The 12504-nt window shown below is 36.1% G+C and overlaps 1 protein-coding gene across 15 annotated transcripts in view; it reads left to right on the top strand.

The window, feature by feature from the left end:
• syne1b (spectrin repeat containing, nuclear envelope 1b) overlaps positions 1-12504 on the top strand; it is a 665691-nt gene that overhangs the window by 207252 nt on the left and 445935 nt on the right. For all 15 annotated transcript variants that reach the window (XM_069932310.1, XM_069932313.1, XM_069932309.1 and 12 more), the window contains 2 exons: positions 8758-8934; positions 11538-11678. In XM_069932310.1, coding sequence (XP_069788411.1) covers positions 8758-8934; positions 11538-11678 — 318 coding nt within the window. The remainder of the gene's footprint in view (positions 1-8757; positions 8935-11537; positions 11679-12504) is intronic.

Here is a 12504-nt window from a genome sequence, read left to right as displayed (position 1 = left end):
TGTATCCATATTTAGAGGAAAATATATAGAGTATAGATAAGAATTAATAAGGGAATGAAAGGGAATAGAGGGAATAAGGAGGGAATTAAAAGAGTGACCTTTGTTATATATGAAAATTGAAATCTTTTCCGGGGGGGGGCTGGGTGGGGAGGAGTTACGGTCACTGCAAAATCAGTTGACGCTTGCGAGTGAATTCGCAAATCCAAATGGAGAGGGGAGATGTGGTTGCCTGGCAAGGGATAAAGGCCAAATCAGGAGGGGGAGGGGAGAATGGGGTTAAAGAAGTTTTAAATAGGAGAATAAGGAAAATGTTTGATGTTTTAGAAATGTTGTCTTATAAAGTGTTCAAAGCAAGAAAGCAGAAATGGATAAGAAGTAAAGGTGATGATGGAGAAACGGAAAGGGAAGATAAACAAAGTATGAAATGGCTACGTTGAACTATATGACTTTAAATATTAATGGAATACATAATCAAATCAAAAGGAAAAAACTGCTAAATTTACTGAAAAAAGAAAAAATTGATATAGCATTTGTGCAAGAAACACATTTAACTGAATTGGAGCACAAGAAATTAAAGAGAGATTGGGTAGGACATGTAACAGCAGCGTTGTATAATTCAAAAGCAAGAGGAGTAGCTATATTAATCAGTAAAAATATACCAATTAAAATAGAAGAGGAAATAATAGATCCAGCAGGGAGATATGTAATGATAAAATGTCAGATATATTCGGAGTTTTGGAATCTACTCAATGTATATTCACCTAATGAAGAAGATCAAAAGTTTATGCAAGATATTTTTTTGAAGATAGCAGATACGCAAGGGAACATATTAATAGGAGGGGATTTCAACCTTAATTTGGATTCAAACATGGATAAAACTGGGAAAAAAATTAACAGAAAGAACAAAGTAACCAAATTTATAATTAAATCGATGCAAGAAATGCAACTTTTGGATATATGGAGGAAACAACACCCAAAGGAAAAGGAATATTCATATTATTCGGGTAGATATAAAACATACTCAAGAATAGACCTATTTCTGTTATCTGCTGGTATGCAAAGAAAAACAGAATATAAAGCTAGAATATTATTGGACCATTCACCCTTGATATTGACAATAGAGTTAGAGGACATCCCTCCAAGAATGTATAGATGGAGATTAAACTCCATGCTACTTAAAAGACAGGATTTTAGAGAATTAATTGAAAGACAAATTAAAATGTACTTTGAAATAAATACAGAATCAGTGAAAGATAAGTTTATACTATGGGATGCAATGAAAGCGTTCATTAGAGGGCAAATAATAAGTTATGTAACCAAGATGAAGAAGGACTACAATCAGGAAACAGAGCAATTGGAAAGGGAAATAGTAAATATAGAGAAAGAATTAGCAATGAAGGAAGATAGAACTAAAAGAAGAGAATTGGCAGATAAAAAAATAAAATATGAAACACTACAAACATATAAGGTGGAGAAGAATATAATGAAGACAAAACAGAAATATTATGAATCAGGGGAAAAAAAACACATAAAATTCTAGCATGGCAGCTTAAGACAGAACAAGCTAAGAAAATGATATTGGCATCAAGGAAAAAAGACAAACAAATCACATATAATCCAACGGAGATTAATGAAAACTTTAGAGAATTCTATGAACAATTATACCAAACTGAAAACGAAGGGAAAGAAGGCAAAATAGATGAATTTTTAACTAAAATTGAACTACCAAAATTACAAATAGAGGAACAAAATAAATTAACAGAACCATTTGAAATAGTAGAAATACAAGAGATAATAAAAAAACTACCAAATAATAAAACACCAGGAGAGGATGGATTCCCAATAGAATTCTATAAAACATTTAAAGATTTATTAATTCCTCCCCTCTTGGAAGTAATCAACCAGATTGACAAAACACAAAGCTTACCAGATTCATGTAAAACAGCAATAATTACAGTAATACCAAAGCAAGGGAAAGATCCACTCGCACCAGCGTCATATAGACCAATATCATTACTTAACACAGATTATAAGATAATAGCTAAACTATTAGCAAACAGATTAGCAGATTATGTACCGAAAATGGTAAATTTAGACGAAACTGGATTTATCAAAAAAAGACGCACAACAAACAATATTTGTAAATTTATTAACTTAATTCATGCAGTAGAAGGGAATAAAGCACCTACAGTAGCAGTTGCTTTAGATGCAGAGAAGGCCTTTGACAGAGTAGAATGGAATTATTTGTTCAAAGTATTGCAAAAATTCAGTTTACCGGAGAAGTATATTAATTGGATTAAAGCATTATATAAGGGACCGTTAGCGAAAGTGACAGTAAATGGACATGTATAAAAGCAATTTAACTTAAGCAGGTCAACACGGCAGGGATGCCCACTATCACCTTTATTGTTTGTGTTAGCTATAGAACCACTAGCAGAATTGATAAGAACAGATAATAATATAAAAGGAATAAAAATAAAAGACAAGGAATATAAAATCAGTTTATTTGCGGATGATGTTATAGTGTACTTAACAGAACCAGAACTATCAATAAAATAATTATATAAGAAATTGAAGGAATATGGAGAAGTGTCGGGTTACAAGATAAACGTAAATAAAAGTGAAGCAATGCCTATGAATAATGCGGATTTCTCAAAATTTAAGAAGGAATCTCCATTTAGATGGCAAATGCAGGCAATAAGATACCTAGGTGTACAAATAAACAAAAATCTCGGCCAACTATATAAACTCAATTATTATCCACTAATGAATCACATATAATCCAACGGAGATTAATGAAAACTTTAGAGAATTCTATGAACAATTATACCAAACTGAAAACGAAGGGAAAGAAGGCAAAATAGATGAATTTTTAACTAAAATTGAACTACCAAAATTACAAATAGAGGAACAGAATAAATTAACAGAACCATTTGAAATAGTAGAAATACAAGAGATAATAAAAAAAACTACCAAATAATAAAACACCAGGAGAGGGTGGATTAACGTAACAATTAACATAACAATTACAGCACGGAAACAGGCCATTAGGCCCTTCTAGTCCGCACCGAACCAAACACCCCTGTCTAGTCCCACCTCCCTGCACAATGCCCATAACCCTCCATCTTCTTCTCATCCATATACCTGTCCAACCTTTTCTTAAATAATACAATTGACTCCGCCTCCACTATTTCTCCCGGAAGCTCATTCCACACGGCTACCACTCTCTGAGTAAAGAAGTTCCCCCTCATGTTACCTCTAAACCTCTGCCCCTTAATTCTTAACTCATGTCCTCTTGTTTTAATCTTTCCTCCTCTTAACGGAAATAGTCTATCCACATCCACTCTGTCTATCCCTTTCATAATCTTAAATACTTCTATCAAATCCCCTCTCAACCTTCTACGCTCCAAAGAATAAAGACCTAATCTGTCCAATCTCTCCCTATACTCTAGATGCTTAAACCCAGGTAACATTCTGGTAAACCTTCTCTGCACTCTCTCCACTCTGTTTATATCCTTCCTATAATTAGGCGACCAGAACTGCACACAGAACTCCAAATTAGGCCGCACCAACGTCTTATACAATCTCAACATCACCTCCCAACTCCTATATTCCATGCAATGATTGATAAAGGCCAGCATACTAAAAGCCTTCTTCACCACCCTATTCACGTGAGTTTCTACCTTCAGGGAACGATGTACCGTTACTACTAAATCTTTCTGCTCTTCTGTATTCCTCAATGCTCTCCCATTTACCACGTATGTCCTATTCTGATTCTTCTTACCAAAATGAAGCACCTCACACTTATCAGCATTAAATTCCATCTGCCATTTTTCAGCCCACTTTTCTAAGCAGCCCAAATCCCTCTGCAATCCTTGAAAACCTTCTTCATTATCTATTATTCCACCTATCTTAGTATCGTCTGCATATTTACTAATCCAATTCACCACCCCATCATCTAGATCATTAATGTATATAACGAACAACAATGGGCCCAATACAGATCCTTGAGGCACACCACTGGTCACCGGCCTCCAACCTGACAGATAATTATCCACTACCACTCACTTCCCTTTCAGCCAATGTTCAATCCATTTGACTATCTTAAAATTTATACCTAAAGACTGCACCTTCCTAACTAACCTTCCATGTGGTACCTTATCGAAGGCCTTACTGAAGTCCATATAGACAACATCCACTGCGCTACCCTCATCCACATTCCTAGTCACCTCTTCAAAAAATTTAATCAGATTGGTCAAACATGACCTTCCTCCCACAAATCCATGTTGAGTGCTCCTGATCAGACCTTGTCTATCCAGATGTTTATAAGTACTATCTCTAATCCTGGGTTTAGAATTCTATAAAACATTTAAAGATTTATTAATTCTTCCCCTCTTAGAAGTAATCAACCAGATTGACAAAACGCAAAGCTTACCAGATTCATGTAAAACAGCAATAATTACAGTAATACCAAAGCAAGGGAAAGATCCACTCGCACCAGCGTCATATAGACCAATATCATTACTTAACACAGATTATAAGATAATAGCTAAACTATTAGCAAACAGATTAGCAGATTATGTACCTAAAATGGTAAATCTAGACCAAACTGGATTTATTAAAAAAAGACGGACAACAGACAATATTTGTAAATTTATTAACTTAATTCATGCAGTAGAAGGAAGTAAAGCGCCAACAGTAGCAGTTGCTTTAGACGCAGAGAAGGAATTTGACAGAGTAGAATGGAATTATTTATTCAAGTATTGCAAAAATTCAGTTTACCAGAGAAGTATATTAATTGGATTAAAGCATTATATTAGGGGCAATTGACGAAAGTGACAGTAAATGGATATATATCAAAGCAATTTAATTTAAGCAGATCAACAAGGCAGGGATGCCCACTATCACCCTTATTGTTTGCGTTAGCTATAGAACCACTAGCAGAATTGATAAGAACAGAAAATAATATAAAAGGGATAAAAATAAAAGACAAGGAATATAAAATCAGTTTATTTGCGGACGATATTATAGTATACTTAACAGAACCAGAACTATCAATAAAAGAATTATATAAGAAATTGAAGGAATATGGAGAAGTGTCGGGTTACAAGATTAATGTAAATAAAAGTGAAGCAATGCCAATGAATAATGCGGATTTCTCAAAATTTAAGAAGGAATCACCATTCAGATGGCAAATGCAAGCAATGCGATACCTAGGTATACAAATAAATAAAAATCTTGGCCATCTATATAAATTCAATTATTATCCACTAATGAATAAATTACAGGGCTATTAGAGCATTGGAAAGATTTACCACTAACACTAATAGGAAGTATAAACTGTATTAAAATGAACATTTTCCCAAGGATACTATACCTATTTCAGGCATTGCCAATACACTCGACAGAGAAATTCTTCAAGGAGTTAAAGAAAATAATAAGGAAATTTTTATGGAAAGGGGGGAAACCTAGGATAGCACTAGATAAATTAACAGAATGGTATCAACAAGGAGGCTTACAATTGCCAAACTTTAAAAATTATTATAGAGCCGCACAATTAAGATACCTATCAGATTTTTATCAAAGAAGGGAAAAGCCAGATTGGACTAGATTCGAACTAGATAAAATAGGGGAAAAGATACCTGAACACATATTATATAAATGGGATGAAAAATTGGTACAATGTAGGAATTCTCCAGTATTACATCATCTGCTCAATATTTGGAAGAAGATTCATGTAGAAAGAAATAAAACAAATTACCAATTACCAAAACTAATAATGACACAAAATTAGTTACTCCCTTTTACAATAGATAACCTTTCCTTTAGAGAATGGGAGAAAAAAGGGATCAAAAGAATAGAAAATTGTTTTTCAGGAAATAGATTATTATCCTTTGAACAAATGAAGGATAAATATAATATAACTCAAGATAGTGTTGGCATATTACCAATTGAGATCCTACTTGAAGAACAAATTAGGAAGTAGTCTGAGGTTACCAGAGGGAAGTAACTTTGAATATGTGATTACAGATACAATGACAATCAAAAGATTTATAACAAATATGTATATTAAACTGCAAGAAAAGGAGAATGAGGAAACAAATGGTAAAACTAAACAAAAATGGGAACAAGATTTAAATATAAAGATAAAGAAGGAAACATGGGAAAAGTTATGCTCTGGAACAATGAGAAATACAATAAATACGAGGTTACGTATGATACAATATAATTGGATACACCGGCTATACATTACACCTCAAAAGTTAAATAAATGGGACAGATGTTTTCGTTGTAAAAAAGAAATGGGAATAACAATTCATGCAATCTGGACATGTGAGAAAGTAGAAAAATTTTGCAAAGATCTAAACCCAGATATTAAATAAAATTACAGAAAACAATATACCAAAAAACCCAGAGATCTTCCTCCTAAGTAACATAAAAAATAAAGAATTTGGACTTGATTTGGATGGTGCACAAAAAAGATTTGTTAAGATAGCTCTAGCCGTAGCAAAAAAATGTATTATGTCAACCTGGAAATTGGAAGATAATTTGAGAATACAACAATGGTATGTAGAAATGAATAAATGTATTCCATTAGAAAAAATAACATATAATTTAAGAAATAATATTGAAATATTTGAACAAATATGGGAGCCATACATGAAACACAATAGAGAACATCTACCACCTAAATTAACGAAAGGAGAAGGAAATGAAAAGAATTGACTCAGTGGAATTTCTTGTTTATTTTTATTGAATGACAACATTGTTTGACTGGTTTAATGTGTCTTAGATTTTGTACTTTAAATGAATGGTGGGGGGAGGTAGGGAGGGTGGGATGGGAGGAGGTGGGGGGAGAAAATGACACTGTATTTGAAAAGGAAAATGTATGTATCTTGGTCAGTGTGGTTTATGGTGTGAAAAATAAAAAATTTAAAAAAAATTTAGGCATACAGCGCAATAATAGGTGTTCCAGCCCATGAGCTCATGCTGCTCGAATACACCAATTAACCTACAAACCCCGTACATTTTTGGAACATGTGTGGAAACCAGAATATCCAGAGGAAACCCATGCGGACATGAAGAGAATGTACAAATTCCTTACAGGATAGCAGCTGGGTCGCTGGTATTGTAATTGCGTTGTGCTAACCATGCTGCCTCAGATATTCAAACTCTCAATTCAAATTTGTTTACATCGGTCTTCAAACTCTGTTCCTTCTTTTGTCTGTTATTAAGTGACTGAATTGCAATTTTTGCAATGATTAAAAATGGAATTGTCAGGAGTCACCAATGAGCTGCTTTGGAAGTACAATTGTTCCTTCAATAATCAAACCAAAATTAAGCAAAGATGTCAGGTGCCACTGAATCTTTGGCACCAGTGAGGAAAAGGGGCAACATGTTGACATCTCAGTTGAAAGCTGGTTAGGTCCTAACACTGCAGCAGTCCCACATTCCTGACTCTCTGAAGAGAGACCATAGTCATGTCACTGAACCATCCAACATTGTCCGACACACAAGCTGGATGTTTATCTTTATCAGCACTGGCCTTCTGACTGGAGGCATTCCCTCATTAATGCCCTTCTGATTGGCCAGCCCTACTGGCTCTCTGTCAGATTGACACCAACACATGCTGGTCAGACTACAACATGCATTTAGTGCTCTTCTTTGACTGTCCAGTGTTCCTTCAGTATTGTCCCCCCACCATGTTTCAACATCACTTTGCACTGCACCTCTAATCCCGCAGCGTTTCCTCTGACACTGGAATACTCCCTCAGTAGTGTCTCTCTGTCAGTGCAGTTTTCTCTTGTGTGTGTACAGGGCCCAGAGTGAGGCCTCAACCCACCGATTTCTGGCTTGGACATTCAACAAGGACATCTGCAGATTTGCAATACAACACGTGCTGGGGAAACTCGGCAAGTTTTCGATGAAGGGCTCAGCACTGAAACGTGTGATTGCCATTTACTTCCTTTGCAACCTGCAGAGTTTCTTCAGCACTTTTATGTATCAGAAGATAAGGACATTGCGTCTTTTATCAGCTGTTGGCAGTAAATGAGTCTGAAGGTTTGTGTTAATTCTCTGTGGTCATTTTTATTATCCCACAACTGCTTCTGGTCCTTCCTCAACTTGGTGTAACCTGCTAGTTTCCAACATTTTAAAACCTTAGCCCCTACCTCAGCCAACTCACCTCTTATGAAAATATCCTTCCTTGCTAATGTTGATGACCATTCCAATGGTTCCATCCACAATTTGTCTGTACCTCCTGGGTGTATCCTGGCACATTCATCTCACATGTCACTCTTGCCTTTGCTTTACTGCACATGCATCCGGGGGGGGGGGGGGGTGGGGGGGTCTCATCCTTTATTTCAAATCTCTCAAAGTCCTTTCCCCTCTCTGAATGGAACCCAGACCTGCCACCTTCTGGAATCTCTTCATTCCTCTGACTGCTGCCCTTTGTCCATCTCCCACTTCCTTTAGCCCTTAACCTCCCAAGGTCCTCACCTCTGGAATTTCTTCTCTAAAATTATCTGTCTCTTTTTTTTCTCCTTTAAGGTGTTCATTGAAAGCGACTTTTTTGGCCACTATTTTTCTCACTAGTTCCATTCTTTCAGGTGCAATTTTTGTTTGACAATGCTCCTCTGATGTGTTGGAACATGGTAACATGCTGAGGACCTTTATAACATATATATTTCTGCTACTGTGTTGTAATTGATGTTTCTGCAATCAAAGTAAAACTGTTTTGACTCCCTGAATGTACAGCAACAAGTGAAAGAGTGGGCAGTGAAGAGGCTTGATGTACAGCAGCAGTTTGTTCGTGCGAGGGAGTTGCATAGAACTGCTGACCTGACTGACTCCAGCCTGCAAGAGCTACAATGCCAGGAGGCTACCCTCCATGCAGTGGGGAAAGCAATGGATGAACAGCAGAAGAAACTGGAGGTAAAATCTACCCCTATGGTTTACACAAAGTTGCGATAGCATGTGGGAGACCTCATCTGAAATTCCCAGGTCCTGTCATGGATTTGAGGGAGTCCAAGAAGCTTTCGAATGTGGCTGCGGTGGCAGGCACTACAGTCAATTGATGTGCTGCTGATCAAGGCATCTCCCTTGTTCTGGATGAATTATTTATTGTCATGTGTTCCAAGATACAGTGAAAAGCTTTGTTTTGCATGCTATCCAGGAAAATCAACCCTGCTGTAAGTACAGCAAATAATACAATAATGAAACAAGAGTGCGAGATATAATGTAACAGTAAGTAAGAAAGTGTAGGAGAAAAGTACAGCTAAACAGTGAAAGTGCATAGTCTTTTACCAATGAGAGGTTCATTCGAGAGTCAAGATCCCATATGGATGTATTCCTTCAGGGAATGGCTGTTTGGTCGCAGTCTGATATGCGTTATGGGTGGTGAAGAAGCTTTGCGGATTCGGGATGTGCAGCCAAAGGAATCTGCAGCCTCTGTTGACTGTTCTTTCTTTTTAAAATATTTTAATTGAGTTTAATAGATAAAACTAGATGTACATAATATTCTAGTTAATAACATAAAACAGGTCATATAATATACATATCACACATAAACTGTAAATTAGAAGCATACCCATTATTGTTAACTGATCTCCTTCAAAACATCGAATTCTATAATTATATTGAGTTAGCAAATTATCCATTTCTCATAATATATCCAAAATTAGTATTTGAATAGGAAATACATAAGGTACAATTAAAGTCCCCATATATAAAAAAAACGATCTTCGTCTTATTCCGTGATATGATCGAATATAATTTACACTTCAACCCATCTTTATCTAATTATCTCTACTAACAAAAAAAAACCCTACTAACCTAACCCTTCCCTCTAAACAAGGTTAAGTTGCATAAATTATATAGATATGGATCGAATAGCGACTTTCAGATACTGGACAGGGAGTCACCGGAGCATCTGTACCTCTTAAATCTTCAAGTTAGGATTTTTTTTGAGTTGAAATCCACTTCTTGAGAAAAGCCAAATTAAGCAATTAAAGGACATGGTTCTAATTTGATTTTAAGAATCACTGATAGAGTTTGGAAAATGTTTTTTCCAATTTTTTTTCCTAAATTAGAGCACTCCTAGAACGTATGAATCAACGAAGCTTCAAACATTTCACACTTGCATCATAGTGGATCAACATCACAATAAAAATGAGATAATTTGACTTTGGACATGTGTATCCTGTACACCACTTTAAATTGTTACAGACAATGTTGAGCACAAAATGAAGATTCATTAATCCAATTAAGATTGGTGTCCCAGTCCTTGTCTGAAAATGATATATTCAAATCTCGTTCCCATTCATTCTTCATCCCAGTCACTGAGGGTATTCTTAGGACCATCAAATTATTGTAAATAATTGATATCAACGGGAAAACTTCAAATCAAAAAGTAAATCAAGAGCAATTGTTTGGGAAATCAGAGGAAAGTCAGAAAGTTTGGACTGAAAAAAAATGCCTAATTTGTAAATATTTGAAAAAAATGCCTATAAGAACATTTAAATTTTTCTGACAATTATTCAAAAGAAGCAAAATTATCTTGAATAAAAAGATCTTCAAAAACTTTTGATATCTAATCTGTTCCACTCCTTCAAACCTGTGTCTAACAAGGACGGTTGAAAAAGATGATTATCTATAATAGGGCTGACAAAAGAAAAACTAATATGTACAAAAAAAAATTCTAAATTGTGCCCAGATTCTCAACCTATGTCTCATTATCGGAAAAGGAAAATGATAAAAAGGAACTCAACATAGTTGAGTTTTTAGAAAAATTCAATTCTGTTTCTACCCAAGAGAGGCCATTAATTTATCAAAATGTTACAACAAGAGTAGATGACGTATATTAACCTCCCAGTAATAAAATCTGAAATTGGGTAATGGTAATCCCCCATTCCTTTTAGTCTTTTGAAAATGAGCCTTATTTATACGAGGTTGCCTTATATATGGCCAGGAAGACATATCAAGGCATCTCCCTTGTTCTGGATGAATTATTTATTGTCATGTGTACCAAGATACAGTGAAAAGCTATCAATGAAAAAATAAACAAATTTTCTATCATTAGGTTTATAATTCCCAGATATCTAAATTGGTCTTTCACTAACTTAAAAGAGAAATCCTGGAATATCTTGAAAAAAATCCCTTTAGGGGTAATAGATCACTCGCATGCAGATTTAATTTATAACCTGAGAACCGACTAACCTCTGTTAACTGACTATCTCTCCCCACGGAAGCTGCTTTACCCACTCGGTTTATCCAGCAGCTCATTGTTTGCTAAACCATATGTACATTTGGGACAATTGAACATCTGGGGGTTATTGGTAGTCAAAACCCTCCCCCTCCCCTCAAGGATGTTGAAGGTAGGTATTTTGGCAATGCTAATACTATTGAGTTCAGGGGAGGTGATTAAAATCTGTGTTGCCAGAGGTTGTCATTGTAGAGTGCTTGCAGAAGAAAGCAAACAGTTATCTGTTTCGATATTAAGTCTGCTGGCAGTCACAGTGACTTTTGTTGTGATAAAGGAGACCTTAATTGACTGGCAGCATTTTGAGGAGGAGAAGGAGGAAGTGATGGAATTCCTGGGGCGTGCTGGGACAACGGTGGATTGGAATCATCTTTACAGCAGCTTGGAAAGCCTCTGCTCAGAGCTGGAACAATTGAAGGCAAGTTTGTGGCCCCTCAGTAACTCCACAGCGGGGAGGTATTGACCCAACTTAAATAAATTAGCAGATGCCATGGAAACTCTGGGCTCCAAATGGAAAATAAAATCTGTAAAAATAATTTGTTACAGTTTTCCAAGTATGAGAAGCCTCAGAATGATTTCTAAGTAATATTTCAGATTGTGATTGCAATTATGTTGAACTGTTTGACCTTAGACAATAGAACAGTACAGCACAAGGACAGGCCCTTCTGCCCATGTGTCTGTGCTGAACATGATATCTAAATCAAACTAAAACTCTCTTGCTTGTACTTGCTGCCTGTCTGTTCATCCTCTTCACAATCGGGGCTCTGTCTGGAAACCTCGTCAATACTATGATTGTATCTGCCTCCACTACTACTCCAGTCAGCCCGTTTGGTCATCCACCTCTCAGTGTGAAAAATCTGCTCCATACATCTCCCTTAAATTTCCTCACCTTAAACACGTCTTCCCTTCTGTGCAATGTTATTATCCTGGGGAAGATGTACTGGATGTCCACCCTATCAATGTCTCTCATGATTTTATAAACTTCTATCAGGTCTCCCCTCAGCCTCCGATGCTTCTTAGAAAACAACCCAAATTTGTTCCTATCTCTTTCTCCCTGAGCTCACCACCTCTAAACTTCGCAATATTCTCGTAAACTTCCAGTGTATCCTTTCCAAAGCCTCTACTTTCTTCCTGTAATTGGGCACAGTATTCCAAGTGTGCCCTAACCAATGTTTTATATTGCTACACATGGCCTCTTTTTTTTAATGCTCAATGCCCACTCAATAAAGCCTTCTTTACCACCC

This window comes from Narcine bancroftii, chromosome 4 (assembly GCF_036971445.1).
Source record: "Narcine bancroftii isolate sNarBan1 chromosome 4, sNarBan1.hap1, whole genome shotgun sequence".
NCBI lineage: Eukaryota > Metazoa > Chordata > Chondrichthyes > Torpediniformes > Narcinidae > Narcine > Narcine bancroftii.
This window is presented reverse-complemented; position numbering and strand designations above follow the sequence as displayed.